General features: G+C 33.3%; 1 protein-coding gene across 1 annotated transcript in view; it reads left to right on the top strand.

The window, feature by feature from the left end:
- LOC143397552 (cadherin-related family member 4-like) overlaps positions 1 to 24,582 on the top strand; it is a 156,342-nt gene that overhangs the window by 84,915 nt on the left and 46,845 nt on the right. The window contains exons 19-21 of the mRNA XM_076853690.2: positions 13,828 to 13,958; positions 15,649 to 15,741; positions 16,434 to 16,503. Of these exons, the coding sequence (XP_076709805.2) occupies positions 13,828 to 13,958; positions 15,649 to 15,741; positions 16,434 to 16,503 (294 nt within the window). The remainder of the gene's footprint in view (positions 1 to 13,827; positions 13,959 to 15,648; positions 15,742 to 16,433; positions 16,504 to 24,582) is intronic.

Raw genomic sequence — 24,582 nt, 5'->3', positions numbered from 1 at the left:
AGATAGTAGAGTGTGTGTGTGTGTGTGTGTGTGTGTGTGTGTGTGTTAATGTAAAGAGAAGAAAAAAATTGGATTACCCTGGAAAAAAATATGTATTCTGGGAAATGCTGAGAAGGTAGTGAAGCTAGAATTGCCAGAATAAAAAGGGCTGAGGATATATCTCAGTAGTAAAGAAAAAGGAAGTTCATGATAAATATGTAAACTATTAAACATAGAATGTCTTGACTGTAAAGCTGAGAAGTATAAATACCAGTGACAGGAAGTTATAACCATTTCAAAGAAGGAAAGACAAATGCTCACTGTTTGGTAATCTTTAAAATGCAAATAAAGAGAAAAATCAATTATGCAATAGAATTGGTCTTTTTGTATACCCTCTTTGATTTTAGATAGGTGGAGTTTAAAGCAGTCAACTAGGTATTCATGTCCATGTCCTCACTAACTTTAGTATGAAGGTCTCTACATAACTCAGTTAACCTAAAGAGAGATGCTGGAATTAAAATAGCCTTTGTGAGCAGATTTCTTCCATTACTTGACTTCATGTCAAGAAGTTTTGTATTAGTTATGCAAAATCACTATAATACAAGTTTTAGTATCCTTGATAAAAAGAAATTAAATTGGATAAAAATGGCATAGGACTGGTAATTCTCTCATATGCCTAAAAGAAGCAAATTAAAATGATCTCTGTGGGAAAGTAACAATATTCTATGCTTCCAGTTACTTCTAACAACTTTTGAATCCAGTGGATATACCACAGGATTGAACACAGCCAGGTAAATGAGAAGATATTAAAACCAAGAAGTAATACAACCATAAATGTAGAAACACAAATGTAGCGATGGATTATCAAACACAAACCATAAATAATTATGTTTATTAAGTTCAAGAACCATAAACCAAGCTTGAAATCTGACAAGGGTATTGGAGACTGTAAATATAACATAGAATATTTGAAAACAGATCAAATATATCTAGGAACTTAATACATGAAATTATGATAATAAATTGACTTAATAGCTAATTATAAATAGCTTAAGAGTCCATTAAGAACTGAAGATCCATCAGAAGAAACTGTTCAGAATGATGTTTGAAGAAAAAAGTGATTAAAAAATACTAGAAAAAGGCAAGGACATAAACATGAGAAGAACAGTTAGTTTATTTTAATTTGAAATACAAAAGACAGAAAAGTGTCTAATTGTTTTTCAAAACTAATAGAAAAAAAAAGAAATCTATATTTAAACACATAGAAAAGCTGCATAAAGTCAAATATAATATGAATATGAAAATTTATCAAGAAAAAGAGATTTCCTTCAAAAGAGTGTCTACCTAATAGATAACTTTACAATGGGAAGCCAGAAAAAAAAGAATGTTCAAGTTGCAAAGTAACTGCCAACCTAGCATTCTATACTGAATAAATGTATATTTAGGCGTATGTTTATGGCTTTTATATATGGTTTTGTTATATCTCAGTTTTATTATGTAGTCTTTTCATTCATTCATTTCTAAATATTCCTGTTTTCTTAACTTCTAAAGATACAAGGCATTTTCTAGTTATATTTTATTTATCACTTATTTATTTACTTATTTTATTTATTCATTTACTTGTGAAACTGGGCATTGAACTAGATTCTAGCACTCCACCACTGAGCTACAGGGGAAGCCTTTTTTACTTTTATAGAGGGTCTCACTTCTAGAAGCTGGCCTTGAACTTGTGATCATCCTGCCTTTGCTCCCCGAGTTGCTGGGATTATAGATATGCACCACTATGCAGAGCTCTAATATAATATTTAAGATCAGAGATAATGTTAGACAAATTTCAATCCACTGAAAATCTTTTAAGACTTGTCTTATAGCCCAGTTATTATCAAATTTTTTACAAGTTCATGTGGACATTTGATGTATGTATGCACTACAGAGCAATGATAAAAGAATGATAGATTCACAAAGTTGTTTTGGACAAGAAGTATGGGTATATACAAAGTAGGAATAATTCTCTACTTAAATTAAGTCCAAATGAATTATAAATTTAAATGACAAAACTAAATAAAATAACTAAACATTACAAAGAATATAAGGGACTATCATAATAATTTTGGGATATAAAAGGCTTTTTTAGGACCAAAATAAAAAAAAAATAGTGATAAAATTTTTAGAATCTTAAATACCTTCAAAATAAGAACTTCTTATTTAAGAATGAAATAATGGGAAATCTGACATTTTCTCCAGAATAATCAGAGGTGGGAAGGAATAAGTAAAAGTAAAAATTAAATCTGGCACAACTTGTTGTCATTAAATCGTGTGATGTGTATCTGGTGAGTTACTATATTTTTTGAACTGTCGTATACATTTTAGGTATCACAAAATAGTTTTAAAATGACAGAAAGGGAAATAATATGATGGCTTATGTACTTTGTTAAACTGTTACTGTTTGATATGGTAAATTGTTCCCCAAATATACCTCATAAATTAAGCACTCTCTTATTCATTAAAACTTTGTTATCTACTTTAGAGCCTTTTTTCACACCTCTTATATAGCCAAACTCTATAATTTATGCTTTTAAACATGAATAGTCTTCTGGTCATCACTAACTTAGTTCTCATTCTTTCTGCCTAGGCCAGCATAATTGATCATGGAACTTTCTTTCACACTCAAAAAATATGTGTTCAAATAATTTTATAAGTCAAGTAAAATTTGCCTGAAATCCAGTTATATTGTTGGTGATATTGTAAGATGTTAGAAGAACATTCCAAAGGGTTAAAATATATTGTTTTTATTTCTGGCTGAACATGAACCTTAACTCCCTATTATGAGTCAATCTTCTGCGCTGGATCTTACTCCTTTGGGAGAGATTATTTTAGCCTGTACTGCTGTGGGGGGAAAAATCTTAACTTACATTAACACATGAATTTCCACCATCCAAATTCCTGATTAAGAAGGCAAAATCTAGCAAAGTAAAAGGCATTGTAATAAAACATAAACAAATTCTGCAGCAAAATGTGAAAGGAGTTTTAAATTTGTAGTTGAGCTAAGTGGAACTGTAATCCATACACTTCCTTTGGCAAAGTACATTAGGCTTACTAAAAGAGGCAGACCAATTAAGGCTGTCTGGAAATGATTACCAACCTGTGACTTATGAATTTATTTCCAAGGAATAAATGCTTTCCTCCATAGCCATATGAGCTTTAATGTTTATGTGTATACTTATATAAAGCATACATCTCTGCAGGGACATATATGTGCCTCTCTTGCAGAAAGTATTTCCAAACCAGAAGAAACCTTAGAAAGTCTATAGTTCAACTTGACCATTGTGCGGGAAGGAGAAATGATACCAAAGTAGGTTATAACTTCCACCTGCTTGAGAGTGAGTAAACAGACACAGAAGCACACCTACATATTTTAAGATAGTTTTCTAAAAATCTAATATGTCTAAAAGCTTATTAAATCTATTACTGACTAGCTATTATTTATAATTGGGAATGTAATAAAATTATCATTTATGTCTCCACCTGTCTATGTACCAACTATATAGTTGAATCTTGGTCTGCCTGTTGGTATACAAATTTGAATAACTTGGAGAAAAGCTTTCCAGGTATAAATAATAGAATATCTAACTTGGTCTAAATAATAAACATTCTTATTCAGCAAATGGGGGACTGTAAAGGCAAAAATTTGAAAACATCTGCATACCAATCTAAGAGAGGTGGACTTTATTTTCCAATCAGGGAGGATATAAAGAGGGAGTACAAGATAAGGATGGCAAGATTAGATATTCTATATGTTTATGATGTTTGAATGAGGATGAAGAAAACATGAAGGGAATATTGGTGGATGGAGGAAATAGTGTACATGAACACAGCTAGCCTTGTTTTAATAATCCAGACTTAAGCCTTGAAATAAGACTTTCATGTTGAAATGAATGCTACATCTGAAATATATATAAACAATAGAATTTACCATCTTATTTTGTTTGAAATTGGTGTATTATAATGTGTACTTTTATAATATATCATGAGAAAAAGAATTTCTCTTAAAATTTAGCCATTAAAATTATAGACTGTTTTATTATGGCATATCTTTATTATTTTTTATTATGGCATATCTTTTATTATGATATATATTTTAATTTAGAATTTTGAATTATATATGAAAACATAAAAAAATTTCTAAGTGGTTAAAGAACACCACCAGAAATTTATCTGCTTTTAAAATATAACAACTATAAAAGCCCCTTACAAAAATAGAACATTCTTAAACCAGATTTCTAATGGTGTGTGCTTGTGAGTTTTAGAGAAAGGCCTGGTGATTAAAAGCTCAAAGTAATTAAAAATGGATCAATTGCATTATAAATATTATAGAAGACATCTTCAGCTGGAGGACAAACTTTTCAACAAAAATTTCTTGTAGGTTCTTGAAAAAGAATAGGGTATCTCATACACTATAGTCTGCTGAAAGCATTTCATAAAGACCTTTGTATATTTTACAGTGCCAACTATGGTACTTGATAAGTCAAAAGACTCATACCATACATTGTAAGAAAGGTATGTGATAGCTCTTAATTGGTAGAGGTGGGGGTTCATGAACTGTTGAAGAATCTGATGAAAACTATAGTCCCTCACTGCAGTACATTGCCCACATATATGTGTGTGCACAACTTTATATTACACTTTACAGCTTGTGAAATCCATTCATGGAACCCGGATTATGAAACCCCGATTAAAAATGGGTTTATCAACTACATTTGAATTGGTAAAAACTTTTCCATAAGCAAAATATATTTCCATTAGTGTAAACACTGCAAAATAAGCCACTAACATATAGCTTAAGGAAAAAAAAAAAAACTTTGTAGAATATTCATTAAATATATTGACATTTGTCAGGCTCTTCTTGACACTAGATTTGGTAAAATAATACCTGACACTTAAAAAGAAAAATAGGAGGAAATCATTTCATCTTAAATGTAGAAACAGTTAAACAAGCTAGTAATAAATAAATAAAAACCTAAACTAGCTTAAATAAACCGAAACATTATTTCCTGGTTCACTTTAGTCTTTGAACCTATACCTGCTTATTTAGAGGTCACTCTCAGGGCAGGTAGAGAAGAAAAAAGAAACTAAGTCATCTTTCATGAACTGAATGAAATTCTTCCAATTTTAAATCAAGATTGTCGAAAAAGACAATGAGGTAACTGGCTAGACACTGTTTCCTGCAAACATAATCCCTAAGGAATGATGAATCAAAATTCCTGAAATGATCTGTTTGTAGCAAATTGAGCCCATAATAAAAATTCCAGGACTAATGTCCATTTTGACAATATGGAAGACGGCAGAAACTCTAAGTCATTCTAATTTATAATTGTTTTTGACCTTTATTTCAACATGAAAAGTAGAAAGGAGAGAGCCTATAAAAAAAAAATGTCTGCCAATCTTTTCATTGGTTCATCCTGATAACACATTCATATTTCATGATGTGCATAAGTATAATAAAATGAATTTTGTCCCATCAGTGAAGAACTGAAGAGGCCTTAGGTTCACAGAGTGACAAATCTGTGATTTTTCCATGTCTTTTACTTAATCGGAACTTTAAAGATCCCAAAGATATAATGGCAGTTTAGAGACTCTTAATGTTATATGCTTGCTCCACTGTTGTGCTCACTGCACAGGTTCATTACTTTTACAAGCTGGCATTGCCTCATCAAAGAGCAGTCCTTACCATTGTATATCTCATAAGCCAATTTGCAATCCAATCTTCCTGGTTCTTTGTTCTCAGTCAAGAATTTAGCTAGTGGTGTACTGGAGCAGGATCACTCCAACTAATGGGAGCCTAGTAATGAAAGCCTAGTGCTACTCAAAAAGCTTATGGTTTGATTGTTAAATTTTTGGTAGATTAACATAGGTTATGTGCTTGCAATCCCAGCAGCTTGTGAGGCTGAGGCAACAGGATCTGTGAGTTCAAGGCCAGCCTCAGCAAAAGTGAGGCTCTAAGCAACTCAGGGAGACCCTATCTCTAAATTAAATACAAAATAGAGCTTGGGATGTGGCTCAGTGTTGAACTGCCCCTGAGTTCAATTCCCAGTACCCAAGGGGGGGGAAAAACAGGTTATGGTAGAAATATTTATACCATGAAACTGACAAATACTAATACCAGGGTTTTTTAAATTGTATTTTAAGAGTTGGTTTACAAGTAGACTAGTGGGCTTGTCCATATTACTCTTTAGAAGACTCAGGAAGGTAGAAAAAACTTAAAGTAAGACTAACAAATTCTTAAGTTTAATAGGCAAAAATGAAGCCATGGAAACAGAAAGGAATATGTATTCTACATTATTACCCTTTACTTCAAAGAGTAATTCAGTAGTATGGCTATTTTTAAAGGTCAAAGTACCTATTACAAGCCACAGGCACTTTCTGCCAACTTGAATCTATTCTTTTGGTAAAACTACAGCAGAGACTACAGCAATATCTTACTTGTGAGCTGTGATTTAATATCCTCTCTGTTTTGTCAGTTTAGAAAGTGGAGCTCATTGTAGCATCACTGGGATTAACCAACATCTTTTACTCCTGAACTAAACTCCTCTTTTCTTTGTATTTTTCAAATATGATGACTAAAATAGCAGCAGAGGTGCAGTGTTAATAATGGTCACAAACTGATAGCTTATAGAATGACACAAAGTCCCATAAGGTATGTTTTTTCCTCATAGCAACCCTACTACCTAGACAGCAGTGTCCCAAACAGAAATTGACTTGCCCAAATTGTGATAAATCATAAGCGCAGCTTAGGTCTGTTTCCACAGGCCATGTTTGTACTGCAATTCTACTATTTCTGTATTTCCTAAACTAGATTAATTCATGTACCCCTTTTGAAGAAAAATAAATCTCCCAGACACCCAGCATTGATTTACATTATTTTTATAAAAGGTATAAAAGAAAATATATTTGATTATAATGTTTTAAGGTGTGGAGCAGAAGTGTAACAAATCTGCCTCTTTTATCTCAAGTTATTCCTAAAAATAAATCAGTGAAGAAGATTGATGTAATGGCTCAATGATGATGAATGTAATATCTTTATGGTTGGCCAGAAATTGGAGACTATAAGGAGGCATATTCAAGGGAAGCTTGTCCATTTTTATCAGTTCTATCAGAGCATGCAGGACATATGTATGATGGGATAGGATGTATATATTATCCTTGTGTGGAACAACAATAACAGGTCCCTTAGACCTAGGGGAGAGGCTTTTGCTGCATATCTGGAAGCATTCTACTATTCACCTCTGTCTGTAAACTATGTAATTACCCTACTTAAGTTTCAGACATGGGAACCAAGCAGCTAAGTCAGTGTTATGATTTGGATCTGGAATGTCCACCAATGGTTCATCTGTTGAACGCTTGTATCTCAACACAGAAATGTTCAAACCTGGGGCTTTCAGAAACTGATCAGATCATAAGGGCTCTGACCTCATCAATGAGGTCATCATTAATGAATTAATGGGTCCATGGGCAATGGCATTATTGTGGAAACTTTAGAACATGGGGCCTAGCTGGAGGAAGTAGATCACTATGGCTTATACTAAAAGGGCATTTCTTGTTCCTGCCCCACACTCCCTACCCCCCAACCCCGTGGTTTCGTAGCTGCCATATGGTAAGCCTGCTTCACTACCGGCTGCCCGCCGTCATGGGAAAGCATTACTTACACTAGCCAAGTGACCAAGACCTGAAGTCTCTGAAACTATGAGCCAAAATTGATCTTTCCTCCTCTAATTTGTTTTTCAAAGATGGTAACAAAAATGTGAGTAATACAAATCACCCTTCTTTCTTTAGGTGTGACTTGGAATAAAATCTCTTTATGACTCTTTAGCCATTTCACTGTCCGCTGTGTTAAGAAGTGACATGTTATGCAACTGTATGAGCGTAGAAACGTTTATTATGCTGCATTCAGCCAATCTATTTTTAAAGGTTTCATGAATAAGTAGAATCATATTTTATATTCATTTACTTCTTGATCTTTGTGTCCATCAAACTCCCAGTAGGAAACTGATACAGAATAACTTACAAGAATTATGGAAGGAGGTATTTGAAAAGGTGTGGACAACATTAAGGAAAACCAACATGGAGTACATCAGCCTATCATCTTATAAGTGAAATATATCCTGGATATTGATACATAATTTTCTTTTCTGACTGTTTAACTACTCTTTTGCATAAAAGTAAATATGTATTCCTGGGTTACTCAATAGCAAAGCTAGAATTTATTTTTAAGAAAAATAGTGTCTCACCTAACAAAACTGAGAACATTACTTACACTAACTAGTCTCTTGTTTGGTGATTTATCTCATTTAGGAAATAAAATTCTTGTAAATAAATCACCATCCTCCCCCAGTAAAACTGAAGATTGTGCTTGGTCATTTACCTAATGGTGAGATAAATGTCTGATGACATACAAACTGAACTTCCTATATAAAATTCCTACAAAGTATAATACCTTCTCAAGTTGAATATATATATATATTCCATCTACATATGATTTTCCTTATGTGGGAAGACATTGGATCTAACGTTAACAAGTAGCCAGGCATGAAGTGCAAGTATAAAGCAATGCTCAGTGTATGATGCAGATTCTGAATTTGTATCATATTTGTTACATATTTATGCATTTTAGTACATTGATATCACATTTAATACTATTTTTTAAATAGAATTTTTTTCAGAACGTAGTATGATTTATTTTAAAAAGTAATCTAAGAAGTAAAAGCCAATAATCTATTTAACATTTTACAATAAATAAAAAGTTTCCATGGCCTTCAGAGAATAATAATGTGGGTCATCAAAGTGGGACAAATCACTAGGATTAAAGAGATTTTAAAAATTATTTTAGATCATTTTATTTTCCTTTATTATGTAATGTCTTATTGCTAATTGTTCTGCCATTGTAGAAAAATGATAGTTGGACAATAAATTGTTTTAAACTTTTGTCTTTATCTTTTAAAATAATTTTCCATATTCTTTTTTCTTTTTTTGTGTATTATTTTCATTTGATGACATATTAATTGAATTAGGACCTAGGATGTGAAAGTAAATAATAAGTTTTAGGAGTAATATCAGAGTTCAAAAAAAAAGTAAAGCAGTTGACTTTTTTTGATATAGTAATAATGCTCACAAAGCATTTTAGACATTAATTTCTAAAACTTTTATCGTATTTTTTCATTCATAGTATCACCAAGCCTCTTTATTAAAGGGAAATAATGTTTTTAACCCAAAGTTTGAAGTGAAAGAAATGGTAACAGTCTCATTTCACACAGACTCTGTTGAACCAGTTTTTACATTTGAGAGTAGATAATCTCAAGTCCCAAGTAGTATAGCAGGGATTGGCCATGAGAATGAAGCAGGTCCTGGCTCAAATCCCAGCTCTCCCAGTTCATAACTGTAAACCTGCGCTGAGCCATCACCACACTTGAGCCTCCATTTCCAATTATTAACAGCTACTTCATAAGCCGTCTTAGTTCAATGCCCAATAAAGGAGGCCATTAATCCTTACCAGTATTGTATTAATTGTTGTATAAATGTTAATTCATTGATTGAAGACAGTAATCTATTGTTTAAAAATATTCAGGCTTAAGTGATTGCTGAGATAGTCACAAAACCTCTGGTTCTCCTGCATGGTCTGTACTGAGGGGAAAAAATATGGCTTGTTTTCTTTATATTACTAATTTTTTTGTAAAACTTATTTTACAATATTTATTAATTTTAAATCATAATTGTCTTTAGTAAGTTGGCAAAACTAGCATTTCTGCTTAAATTATCAGTGTTTTATTACTAAAAAGTACTTAACATTTCTTATAGAAGTCTCGTCCATATTTAACTTGAAGTATTTGAGACAGCACATACACACATGAATTGGAACTTCTTATTGACAATCTTTTAAAGAAAATCTTCAGTGAGAGTTAAATGAAATAATTGGAACGTCAGTAGAAATAACATAAATTGTGTTCTATTAGGTTATAGCCTTGCACATCTGCTGTGACTCTAATATCCACTGACGAAAGCTGTCATGACAGGGAAGATTATCATTATTGTCTTTTCTGTAAAATATAACTAGTTAAGTAATTAAGGTTATGAATCAAACAAAATTAACTGCACACAGCTGTAAGGAGCTTAGTGCGTGACCAAATGACAGACGGGAAATTCTTTTGTTTTCACTGGTGATTTACCTAATGGTGAGATAAATGTCTGATGACATACAAACTCCAGTGTCCCGTCAATCCTTAGCCATTTATTTCATCACTCCTCATGATCCTAAAGGAGAGGAGTAACTGCTCAATCATCAAAGTGTGTAAGTATCTTTGTGCTGTCTGTTTGGGCAAACCTGCAAGCAACAGAAAAAAAAGTTTCAGCCTGAATTTAATAGCATATTTACAATGGGTGAAAAGGTGCAATTTGTACAATAACATACACATGATCTAAAAATGACGTTCAGAAGGTTTAGGGTATAATTAAAATGAATTTAAATAGTTTTTCCTTAGGAGAAAATAATAAAATTAATATTTGAACAAAATTTCCTAATTATGAAATTTGTGTGTAAGCCCATCCATACATAAAATTTCTACATTAAATTAACCCATCACTTGATTTAATCAAATTCAAAGTCTTAACTACTTTTTGCTATGTTGTGAAAGAGAGAATTGAGAGGTCAGGAATTTAAATAATTTTCTCAAGCTTGCAGACTTAGTAGAACCAAAGAGCCTGTGAAAGAGACAAGAGAAATGCTTCAGGTTTGAGGAATCCTCTGGCCAGTATGGTGAGTTGGGAGAAAAAGAGTGAGATGAAGTGATGAATAAAGGGGTCATATCTTGAAAAGATTTATAAGCCATAGTAAGTATAGAGATTTATATCCAATGAATCGAATTGCAAGTCATTTTTGACCAGTGCTGTAAAGGTAGAGTAAACAGATGTAGGTCAGATAATGTAGCAAAATCTGGCTTGAAGAATAATAAGAGAAAGTCTAAGAAAAGGATACTTGAATTTGATGTAGGCCTTTGATGAACAGAATAAGAAGCAAAAATATTCATAAATGATGGAAATGGAGGAACAGATGTGAGATCATATGGATTATTCACAAAGATGAATAACCAAGGGTGCCTAGAGTCCATGAAGGAGGGTGGCCAGATGCAGGGCCAGAAAAGTAGATTAGGTAAGTAGATTAGGTAGATTGACAAGGACCCAGAGTCAATGCCATGGACTTTGGGCTTCATTTTATAAATAATACATAGCCAGTTTAGATAGTTTCAGAACCGAAAGTAGATCAGCACAGTCAAGGATTAAATAGAGAAGGAAAGACTAGAGGCAGCAAGTCCAGTCAGGTTGAACTACAAGAAGTAACAAAGAGCAAATGCCTTTGTCCTCATGATATTATCCTCTGGGGGCTCCAAAGAGCTTAAAAGCAATTAAAACATAAGGGAATAATAAGCTATGGAAACATCAAGTGTATGAAATGCTAATCCCCAAATTCAGTTTTTTCAAATTGTTTTGAATCACAGATTGAAAGGGTGTAGAGAGAGAGAGAGAGAGAGAGCTTGCGAGCACCAAGCCTGCACATAAAACACGTTTAAATATTTATTCAGTGTATATGATTACTAGAGGGATTAGAATAGCTGTATCTATTGTACAAAAGATGTTATAGAGATCAAATGAAACAAGAGATATGAAAGCTCTTGTAATAAACATGTTATGTAAATATAATCCATTAATATTATATTTAATCCCTGTAGAAAGGTTTTGCTCTTTTTATATTATTGCAGCAACAAAGTAATATCCCCACTTGTCTTAGGCTTTGAAATGTTAAAAAAAATGTTCCTTTTATAATAAAAGCTTTAGATATGTTTTGTGTAAGTACATGAGAAAAAGATGGGGAATAATAGAGAAACAGGAAAATATACCCTTGTTTATCAGACAAGCAAAGTACAAGTGAGGAGGATTCTTTCATCCAGCTTCTAAGCAATTTTCCAGTGCCTTTAATTGGCTCTGTACAGTTGGATTTTCATGGACAAAAACTTATATGATGACTTTTACATGAAAACTGGTGATTTACGGAACAGTACCTCAATCCTTTGACACAGATTTGATATTTTCTTAAAACTCTCACAATATCCTCAGTTTTGGGGGAAGGTAGCATAGAAAGCTGGAAAGAACCTGGTGCTTGAAGATATGCAAATCTATATGTGAACATCATTTCTGCCCCTTGGAGCTGTAGAACTCCAGGTAACACACCAAGCCTCTCTGGGCCTTCGTTTCTCCTTTGTAAACTGCTGGTGGCAAACACTTCTCTTTCAGAATGGGTATTAAGGGAAACAGAAATAGCTTAAAGACTTGGACAATTCCTGTCACATGGTGGGTAATAAATGCATGCCAACCCTACCCTTTGGGGTTGTAAGGTTCTATAATCTATTAAGCAATTCTTGGAATATAGTTGGTGTTCAGTAAATATTTTTGGAAGAAAGGAAGAAACACTGGTACAGACTGTAGTCTCTTTCCTTGTATTAGTAATGATATTCTTCCCACTTGCACTTGGTAGGGGTATTATTTCTTAAGGAGCTGAAAACAGAGCTAGGTGGTTAGGTGGTAATCAGGTTGTCTGTCATCCTTTTCAATTTTTATTATGTGGAAATGCAATAGAGTATTATTTACTTAGGAAAATAAGAGTACAGTATTTCAACAAACATTGTGGGAGACAAGTCTGATTTCTTGATCTTTCTTGTCTAGGCACGCCCCTACCATTGTACTGTAAATAGAATGTTTAGTCATATAATACTTAATCTCTACAACTACAGCAATCAAGAAAGTGATCAGGATTCTTCTCACTGAATCATGTAAATAGTACTATTTCTGCTACCACCACTGTTAATCCTTTTTGGAAAGGTCTGTTCCCCACACCTTTGAATTTCATTTACTTATTTGTTTTTCATTTCTGTGAAGCCAATCTCTTGACTTAGGTTACCTTAAGCAATGGCACATGTAATGCATGTGTTCACAGAATTTTGTCCTATCTTATGCTGCCATCTGCTGGGAACATACTCCTCCTTAGTGAGGGACGCCAGGTTAAAATCTATAGTGAGCTTTGTGTTAATTACTAGCATCTTAAGTGGTTCCCCCTGAGATGATGTGGGGGATTCACCTAGGAAAAAAAGCCTTTTTGTGCTTTTATGATAGGAAGCAGAAAAGGGAAACAGTGATCTGACTAATTTTTAAAATAATACTTCACCCTGTAAATATCTTGCTGATTCATTCTACCTGTCATTTAGCCAACACTCCCTTAATGTCTTTTCTGTGCCAAGAGCTGCAGAGAAATGGTCCTTCTTTAGTAGTTTACTTCTCAGTAGGAAAATTCAGAATGAAAACTAATAAATATGGTAAAATATTCTATATGTTACATTAGAAATAGGAGCAAAGAGAGTGGGTAAGGCAATTCTACCCCAAAGTTAAGGTTCTTGCAAAAGCAAAGGCAGAGGATGACACTGATATGGAACAAATGCTCACCACGAGGGAAAGGCAGGAAAGAGGGTTCTGGCCAGATGCAATATTATGAACAAAGATGTTTACTTCTAAAGAGAACTGTTTGTTTGTCTTTAGTGAGAAAGAGGAGTTAGTTTGATACCCCTTGTATTTTACTGTATGTGGATTTTTAATTTTTCAAATAAATATCAAGTGAAAATATTTAAAATTTTTATATGAAAATCTTATTTTAATAATGAAGAGTAAACAGTGATATGTGAAAAAACTCAGAGAATACTATATTTTTGTCAATGGCATTGTTAATGTTTAGTAAACATTTCCTGTATTACTCAGATTACTACTTCTGTCTTGAAGAAGATTTCATATTACTGGAGCCCTGATAACTGGTTTCCTGCAGTATTAACTCTAACAGGAGCTCTTTTTATGATGTGCCTCTATGCTGGTGCATGGTGCCTCTTCAAAGAGTAAGATTTTAGTTTTGCTTCCATTTAAATTTGTTTGAATATCATAAAACACATCAAGAATGGCTTTAAAAGACCAGGATGAAAGTGGAAAGAAAAGGTTGAGATAAATTCACCTATTACTTTTAGTGCTTGGTAAATGTTATCCTCCCTGATAATCTCAACAAAGCTGGAGAGAATAGTACTTCTGTTTTAGATTAGATTCAGGATGTTTTGGTTCAAAAGCTAATGCTCTTTCTCTAAGTGATCAAACCAATGATACAAGCATTAAAACAAACAAAAACAACAAAAAAAGGAAAAAGAAATGAAATTTTGAAAGATACTACAAAAAATAAATAAAATTTAGTTGGTACATATGTAAATGATATTTACCTACCTAAGGATAGATAGAGGTCCTCAAAAGATAAAGAATTGCAAGATAAAGAATTGCAATAGTAACTATAGGAGGATCAAATTCATTTAAAACTATTGCCTAAGTTCTAATGGTTCAGATATTGTGACAGGTGGCCAGAATACAGAGATGATAACAGATAATACCTGCCCTCAAGGAGCACCATCTCTGGTAGAACGGACACAGGAAAATGAATAGTTACATTAGATTATAAAGGAACGTGATAGGGCGCTAATTAGGACTTTAAACATGTTTCTGCAATATACTTATCTCACGTGGAAGGATTCGCTAAGAAATTTTCATGGACAAAGTGCTACTGAAGCTGGCTTTTAAAGAGCCAATGGAAAAATATAAAAGACAAAATGTATTTTAAAGTGATTTGTTTTTCTTTTGAGAAGCACAGAATGGAACACAAATAGGTTAATATGAACTTTACAGTTTTACTCATGTTAGAAAGTAATGTTAGTTACTAGTAAGGTTGGTTCTTATCCTGGAGGATGGAGTGTAGATTCCACAAGGTTATAATATGGGTTAGCCTGAAAGTAAAAGTTTAGGAAGGACCATCAAGAGGTTGTGATTTTTATATGAAGTGGAGATAGTTCGGTGAACTTAAATTTCTGTTTTGAAGGTGACATATACCTTAGAATATTATGTGGATTTGTAATGGTAGTATCCACTGCCTGAATAAATAATTCATTATTTTAAAAAACAGTGAATTAAGAAGGTACAATCAGTGTTTTTTTTTTAATTTCCACTTCTTCACTATGAGAAATTCCTTGTCTTAAAACTAGCTTATCATAGAGGGGTCTTGTAGATGTGCGACAACCAAGCAAGACAGAAATTGAAGTGCTAAAATACAGTATCTATTAACTAGAAACTTCTCCCCTGATATCGAATGTCATATATATCCCATACTTCCCCCTCAATGTAGAAACGTTATTCTGAAATATTTTTAACATCTAAAAAGCTATTTTCTGGGTTTTGAGGATACCACCCAATCCCCAAATAATTGTTTTTATGGAAGTTTTATTAAAATGAAGGATAAAATTATAAAACTAATTTATTTATCCTTATAAAATTAAGTATATTATGTTCATTTTAAAATTCAAAAGAAATTCTTATTAACTGGCATATATTTAATAGATTAAATTGTATTTTTGTTTTTTGCATGGGAATGGTTAACTGGGAAACGCAATGCTAGTATGATTGAAGCAGGTAACTACCTTTGATAAAAAAATAAGCACATTGATTTCATTTTGTAAATGTCTTCTCTGTCCCCCACCCAATCTCCTTTAACTTTAGTGTTCCTGCCTGTTCAAGATTATTTCCTCACTGTCACAAATATCAGCAGCATCAACCAAGTCTCACTGCCAAGGAGCCAGGGCAGGTACCAAGGTAAACGCAGATTTGATGTTTTAAAGAAAGAAATTTTAGACTTTACAAGCTGGTCCTAAATGCTTCAGTAGACATGAAATTTAGAAATACAAGATTTTGATTGACATTTTAAGAAGTTACATTTCACCCTTAAATTCTTTGTCAATTTTTTAAGTAGCTCAAGCTTAATTCATCAATATTTATTGACTACCTAATATTATTTCAATTATAGAGGCATACTAGAGAGCAGAATTGCATTTACAAATGCTCATTATGACCTACTATGAGTTTTCTGCGGCCATTGAATAGGATTAATACTGTTTTCAAGTCATTTAATGATAAGAGGCATAAGTGTCCCAGGGATGAGAACAAATATCATGTTTCAAGAAACCAAATGAAATATATAAACTTTTACTTAGAACAGCATCGAGATCCATTTCTTTATTTAGAAGAGATAGTATCTGAGATTATTAATAATAAACACTTCTATTAATCTTAAGAACATAAGTGATTCTGATTTATAATGTCTAGGAGGCTATTAAGAGATACTTAATAGACTATTTAAATATAGCATTATGTAGTGTTGGCTTACCTATTGATTTATAAAAGAAACTATTGCATCATTTATTATTTATGTACATAACCACTAAAATATATCACTTGCATTAAAGATTAAATAAATATTTCAAAAATTTCTTTAACACTTTTTGTAGGCATGGAAACTCATTGAGTAGTGTTCCCAAACCAAACACAAAACCAAACTTGCTGCCTGGAAATCATCAGGTAAGGACAAAGAGAACTCATGTCAAAGATACTAGAAGTTATTCTTGCATTTTTCATGGTGTCCAGACAATAGAGCATTTGCAAATAAACTGTCGTAAATGGTAACTCATAAATCTAAATGGGAGAATGTATGCACTTCAGTTAAGTGTGGAAGTGAAAATTAAGAAAGAGCTAACATTCTATTTTAAGTGCTTGACATTGGTGACAGTGATGAATGAAATTATATAGCAAGAGAAATCTATATTGATGGTGTATTGGTGAAATGGCTTTCAAATTTCCTTCACTATGTTTTCTCCTTTTGAAGGATGAAAAAAGGTAGGTTAAATTAAATTGCAAACCACAATGTTTTGTTGAGTTACAGGATTAATTTGTATTTGATTCAATGTCTTTGGAGAGGTATTTTCCATTTAATACCAAGGTCATTAGCATATATATTATTCTAATCGGTAATATTAATTCAATAGACATTTATGCAACACTTAACTATCACAGACCACTCTTCTGATTACTTGGGAGAATTTAAGGAAGCATAAAATATGGCTTTTGCTCTTCAAGAATCCATAATCCAGCTGGGTAGAGATGTAAGTAAAAAATTGTAGGGAATAATATATGGTAGTTTTTTTTTTTTTTTTTTTCTTAACATGCACAGTGCATCTAATCAGCTCCATACGAATTCAGAGAACAGAAAGGTCCTTGTGAGGTAGACGAGTAAGAGAAGACTTTGTAAAAGAATGAGCACTGGAGATGTGGTGAATAGTTGGTGTGTGTTTATAGATGGGGAAGAGTGGGAAAAGGTTGCATAGTCTTGGCATGTAGCATGGTGAACAAATGCCAACACTTTCACAAAGTTTTCTTCCACTTGGGCCAGTATTCCTTTCTCTTTTGCATTTCTCATACCTGTCATCTTCTTCAGTTCTACCACTCAGTCTAAGTTAAATGCATCTACAGGGCCTACATGTATCTCCTCATTGCTCTCCTACCACATTATTGTTTTCACTTTTGTGCACTAATGGAAATGTCCCTGAAGAACATCACCGTGGAATTTAAGCACAAACACTCTGTCAAAGCTGAGGCAGGCACTAAATGACTTACCTTTTCTACAATTCTTTCTTGCACAGTGTACATCTCTTTCCTCCTTTACAAATTATTGCCCTTTGGGGTGTGTATAATTAGATTTTAACAATCCTTGCCTATTTTTATTATCATCCCCTAATCTTTCAGTGACTTTAATTCTTGGCTTCCAGGGTTTTTTTCCTACAATACTTCCTGGCATCTTATAGCATATTTAACTTTCACAGAAATTATCAACATTTATCATGTCTGATCATTCTATGTTCTTGCTCTTTTGTACTTATTCCTATTCCAGACACCCATTCCTATGGTCACACCCAAGACTGTAACACCATCAATAAACATAACACTTCAAAAATCTAGTGTCCAAATATCATATTCTCTATTATCCAACTTAATACAAAATACTTAGATATTCATTAGTTTATTCCACATCATCTATGCTAAAGACCATGTTTCTCTTTCTCCATTAGTTCTCTAATGTCACTTTACTTGTCATCCTGATGGGATTTCATTGTCCATCACTGTTACTCTGTTCACATAGAGTTCACTCTTTGTCCCACCATCTCTTTCAAATTCAGGTAAAGAACTCAGTCCTGATTAAAGCAATCTGTCATTGAATCTGTCATTGAATCTGTGGCTGCATTTAAGCAGCAGTGTGTTCCTATTGAAAGAAACACAATTATGTGCTCTGGACTCAGTTCAGATTTATGACCATGTTTTCAAATCGTAGCTCAATGTAATCACATCAGACTATAGATTCCAAATAAATTCACTTTACCACCTTCAGTGATGAAAATTCACAGCTCTCCTGCTTTTCTCAAATCTTCAACACATCCATCTCTTCTCACTCTGAACTGAGATTTCTTTGCACATTTCACAAACAAAAGACATATCTGATTTAAAAACTCTCTAAGCCTTTAAAAACCAATTTCACTAACATGCCTGCATCAGTACCATACATTCTTACATCCCAAGTCCAGAGAAGGATTCCTGTTTCTGGGTATATCCATCCACTCCAGTTATAATTTGGGTACCCACATCTCTGGTCTTTTCATGGAAACATTTTTTATCTTTCACTGCTAGGTTATTTGCATTACCTGACATGACTTAAAATCTACTACTTCTGAAGTACTTCCTCTGACCCTGTTCACATTTTCTGTAACCATCTCTTTTCTGTTACTCTGCAGAGTATATCCTTTAAAATAGTTGTGTAAGCTGACTATACATAATTTCTCTCCTCCAAGTATCTACTCAACTCAGTGAAAGATCTCCACATATTCGATACTCCATTGAAATAGCCATTATATAAATTGCCAATGACATATGATTTAGGAGAGGTATGACCTAATTCTGATTTCTCTATACCTATTGTTATCAAGTCAATAGGAAGGTGATAGTGCACAATCTTTCTAGCTGCCCTGAGAACACTGTATAATGGTGAGCAGTATTTTGATATGACCTCAGTACAGTAAATTGCTCTGAAACTATACGGAGGCTTTCTGTATGTTTTAAGTAATGACTTAATGAATAATTAGATAAACAAGACAATTATTTTATTCAGTTGTCAGAGTTCCTGAAGTATGAATGACTTTAGTATAGTGGGCCTGTGAATTGCAAAGTAGTAATTCTATTAGGGATTATAAGGTCATTGACAATGTCACTGTTGACATTTAGGAAGACAATTTGGAATAAAATAATAATTGTACATGTTTTCTTCCAGCTGTCAACAGTGTGATGGGCATGCAGTTAATCCTGGCAAGAAGCAGAATATGGTATCAATATTTCTATGTCTAAAAAAGTACTTTCTAAACAGGATCAATTTCACAATACTAAGGAGCAGCATTATGGTGTGATTAGTGTAATGTTAAATTTTGATTATGTAAAATATGCTTAACTTAGAGAATTATAAATGCTTATTTTTGATTAAAATTATAAGTACATTATAAGTTGTTATATTGTTTTTAAAAAATCCATTATTAAATTTTTCTTTATCACAATGATTCATGAATTGTTGACATACTTTTTCTTAAAATTTATATTCTGAAATTCACAAACCCTATTCTTAAGTAGTTTCAAATCCTTTCTCCATATCCCCCATAAATCTCCTATTACTACTTGAATAGACTTAATTAATCACTTTTCCTGCCAAGACCTCCCTGTTTCTTTCCTAAATTTCTTAAATAAATTCAAACACTACTTCACAATTACTATGTAATGACACAACTATTTATGGGCAATATCATGTGGGCATGTTCTAAGTACCAGTCTCTGTGGGCAAAAAGCACATAATGTTCAGTCCTCATAAAGCCACAGGAGAGGTAATAACATTCCAAATTTTCTCACAAGGAAATAGAGACTGGGAGCTAAATTTATATTGTCAAAATTCCAAATCCTTAGCAAATGAAAATGAGCATAGTCTTCACTATTCCTAGAAATATTCAATCCCAGATACATTTCATCAGTTCTATGAGTATAGCACCATTTGTAGCTTAGTAAGTTCGTCACAATGTTTCATGCCTGTATTCTTTGTGAAGAACATCATTACATGTATTCTAGTTATATCACTTTTTCATTTTATGCTCTGACTGCCTTTACCCTTCCTCAACTAGGTAAGTTCTATCTGTAAAACAAGACAGCTTAGACATCAAATCACCTGAAGAAACTTCCTTGAATGGGTGTGTCTCCACTTTGTTCCTAAAACACCATCACATATGATATCATTGGCCTCTATCTTTGTTTTTCTTCTTCGAAGAGAGTGTGAGATATTAATTGGATGTTTATCCCCGCTGCCAAGTAAATATTAGGCACTCCACACATATTTTCTTAAGAGGGGATTTGCTATTTAAGAGATTGCTTGTAACCTTTAAGAAGGTAAATATCTTGGTACAAGGGAGTAACGACTGAATTGAATGAGTAATCAGGTGTAAGCTGTTCTTTACTGAGATTTCCTTGCAGAAGGGGAGAAAGAATAGTAGCACAATATAAAGGGATACCTATAAGATTATTTTTGTCCTTTAAAAGTCCTTTTTGACTTAAGAGAATATTCAAAGTATTTAGGACAAAATATTCTTTTCTTAGGACAGGTTAAAACTCACTCTGTCTCAGATATATATGTCTGACTCTGTCTCTTACCTGTGTATATGTGTACTGATAAGGGGGAGATTTTACTGGAATAACAAATGGAGTTAAAATGGATAAAATTTTGTTCATATTTTAAAGAGATACAAGGACAAAAAGAGGATTGGGAATACGGAGGGCTATCCTGGAACCCTAAATTCATCACTTAGTTTTCATATAATTTGGAGGAAACACTCAGTCTGTTTCAACTTTCAGTTCCCTAACCCATGAGCTGGAGATATCACTCTTATTAAAAGGTGCTGACATCTGTGTCCTAGTCACAGCAGTTCCCCTTGACTGGGGCTGGGAGGTGTTAAAGGCCTACTTATCTCCCAGGTGATTCTAAGTGTGCATCGAGATTGATTGAGACACACTGCCCAAAATAGAAGGATGGACATTCAATATCCTTTTCGTTCAATTGCTCTAGTCCCGTTTACGATTGAAATAGGTGGACCCCATCAGGAGGAACAGGCTCTGAAAAATGTAGGAAGAAGTGAAGCGAGAAGCAGAAGCTAATAGATAAGATTGACAATACAATAGCCAATAGGAGGAGGGAGTTGTTCCTCCCATTGGAACTGTGATTGAAGTGGGGCATCCAAAAGTTCATCTATCTGCAGATAGAGAGAAGTATTATGTCAGGTGAGCTTTGAATAACATAAATTAAAACAAAATAAAAACACGTGAACATTTTTACTACCTGTTATTCATCTTATACTTGAATGAAACATGTATAATAAAAAAATGTCATGTCGATTTTAAATTTTGTATGCTACCAGATACAGATAAACCTCCTGTATGCCATGGAAAACTTGTGAAAATAACAACTTCATGTCTCCATCAAAATTTCAGGAAATTTATTCAGGAGCCAGATTTTCCAAGACTGCCTAATCCTAATAATTTATCTGAGATGCTTAAAATATTATAGATATATGGGTCCCACCCCAGCTCTTTAAGGAGAGAAATTTAGAAATGTGTATTTTTAACCAGTATTCTGGATTATTGTGAAGATATGAGTAGTTAGAAAACACCAATTTGAATAATTGTCTAGCTTCTAGACTGATTAATGTACCACTTGATAATAGCAGGTGATACCACTATCACAAGACAAAACTCTCACCTTAAAATCAATTTAAGAAAATAATAAGATTTTTTTGAAAGGCCTAAATAATGTAAGAACAGGGTAAAAAATAAAATAATAACAAAGGCTTGTCATGAAAATCAACTGCCTTCCTCATCACCCCATGTCACCCTAGTACACACCTGCCTCTGTGGCAACTGTAATTGTATACTAAAAGTTAATGAATTATAATCCATGCTATATTGTGGTTATGTAAATCCCTTACTGAAAGACAAATAATATTCAAGCATGCCATTTTATTTGCTATATAATCACTCCTATCAGGAAATACATGTTCAGCAACAATCCCAATACATCTTTCTGTTGTTAAAACATTCCATAAGAGTGTTTGTATTTGAAGTACTGTACTGCTTTATGACATGTTTCAAAAATTTAGACAAAATATATGCTATAATGTGAAAAATAGCAATAAATAAAACTCCTAGAAAATGTTCTACATTCTTTAGATTGCTTTGTGCACCTTCTGTCATGTGTGCCCCCAACCTTAGAGGCCACTGCTATAGTCCCAGAATTATAGGCTCTAAGCTACATAAAGGAGGATATTGTTATCATTAAGATCGAGTCATTATTTTTCCTGCTTTCTATCCACTGTAATCATGGCATGCTTTGGTGGGCTTCATATATGAAATATGGCTTAATGAAATGAATTTTCTTAATGATCCAAAAAATATACTTTTACTAGTTTTTCAAAACAATTTTGTTTCTAGTTGTGCCTATTGTATATAGTTCACCTCCAACATCATTAGTTTTTATTCTTCCAAAGATGTTCCTTTCAGAACTTTCTGCTATCCCCCTGTGCAACCTGAAGCAATTGTTACAATAATCTTGTTTCCATCCCAATATTTTTCTTCACCATACATTCAACCTGGACTAATGTGATCCCAGTAAATATCAATGCTTATTTCATGGGTGTTGTGTGTGTGCTGGTACTCAAGGGAAATTTATCTACAGTTTTATAGTATTCAGTAAAGGAGAGCAAGTGTTCTTAGCCAGTGAAGGCCAACTCCATATACTGTGGTTTGTTCAGATAGAAAATAACTCATTCATCTCTGTATTTATTTACTGAAGTATGTCTTCCATTGTTTCATATCCATGTCAATAACTGTGACTTTTATGTCAAAAAAATAAGGAAAAAAGATTGGATTAAGTATGCCATGTTTGCTATTAAAATGTTTCATTAATTCTCATCTCAAGAGGAAGAGAAAATACAAATGGTCAACAAATATATGAAAAAATGTTCAACATCTCTAGCAATTAGAAAAATGCAAATTAAAACTACATGGAGTCAGAATGGCAATTATCAAGAATACAAGTATAAATAAATGTTGGTGAGGATGTGGGGAAAAGGGAACACTCATACATTGTTGGTGGGACTGAAAATTGATGCAACTACTCAGGAAAGCAGTATGCAGATTCCTCAAAAAACTAGGAATGGAACCACCATTTGACTCACTTATACCACTCCTTGGTGTATATCCAAAGGACTTAAAATCAACATACTACAGTAATACAACCACATCAATGTTTATTTCAGTACAATCCACAATAGCTAAGCTATGGAGCCAGCCTAGGTGCCCTTCAACAGATGAATGGATAAAAAAAAATGTGATATATATCCACACAATGGAGTATCTCTCAGCCATAAACAAGAATGACTTTAAGACATTAGCCAATAAATGGATTTATCTGAAGACTGTCATGCTAAGTGAACTTAGCCAATCCACAAAACCAAAGGTTGAATGCTTTAGTTGATATGTGGAAGCTAACCCAGAATAAGGGGTTGGGGAATAGAAGTTCATTGGATTAGACAAAGGAGAATGAAGGGAAGGGAGAGGAGATAGTAAAAGAAAAGACAGCAGAATGAATCTGACATACTTTCTTATGTACATACATGAATATACCACAGTGAATCTCACCAACATGTACATTCACAAAAAACTGATTAAAAATATAACTATAGGTAAAGGGCAAAAAGATCAATAGAGGAATAGATCAGGGGTTGGGGGAGGGAAAGCCGTGGTACTGGGGTCTGAATTAGAAGAAGATATATTCCATGCTTTTATAATTATTTCAAAATGGATTCTATCTTCATGTATGACAAAAATGAACCGATACAAATAAATAAATAAATATGTATTATACATAAAAAATTTACAATAGGTAAAAGTCAGTCTCAGTGTTAAATACCAAAGTACCTTCCATTTGGGAACTGAGATATCTCAACCCCACATAGTGTTCTTTCAAGAAGTTCATGAGTTGTCTTCAGGTCTGGGGATGCAGCTACTCTATTAAATGCTAAATTTACTGTTTTCTCAAATCAGTCTTGCTCTTTCTTGATCTCTACCTGCTTTTCTGCTGCTTAACCCATTTCTTTATTGAGGGGCAATATGAATTAAATATAAGTTTTACAAGTCAGTGGATACATAAAACATTACAAATAATTTCTACTTTATGAGCAATGGACAAAACTTCCTACACTGTTGTGCAATTTTTACGTAACAGGCATACATGTATAAACTCATTTCATGTTCACACCAACCCTAGGAGCTAAATACTATATTTACCAGTCCCACCTTGTATATGATGATACAAGACAGAGAAAAGTCAAATAACTTGCATAAGGTTTGTAGCTGGTAAATGTGAAAACAGGATTCATATCCTAGTGGTTTAGAGCCAGAACCTGCAACCCAACCTCTCTAAGGTGACACTCAGTATGTTGAATAAATGAGTGGCTGGCTGTTGTGATTCAT

This window comes from Callospermophilus lateralis, chromosome 1, assembly GCF_048772815.1.
Source record: "Callospermophilus lateralis isolate mCalLat2 chromosome 1, mCalLat2.hap1, whole genome shotgun sequence".
NCBI classification, from domain to species: domain Eukaryota; kingdom Metazoa; phylum Chordata; class Mammalia; order Rodentia; family Sciuridae; genus Callospermophilus; species Callospermophilus lateralis.
This window is presented reverse-complemented; position numbering and strand designations above follow the sequence as displayed.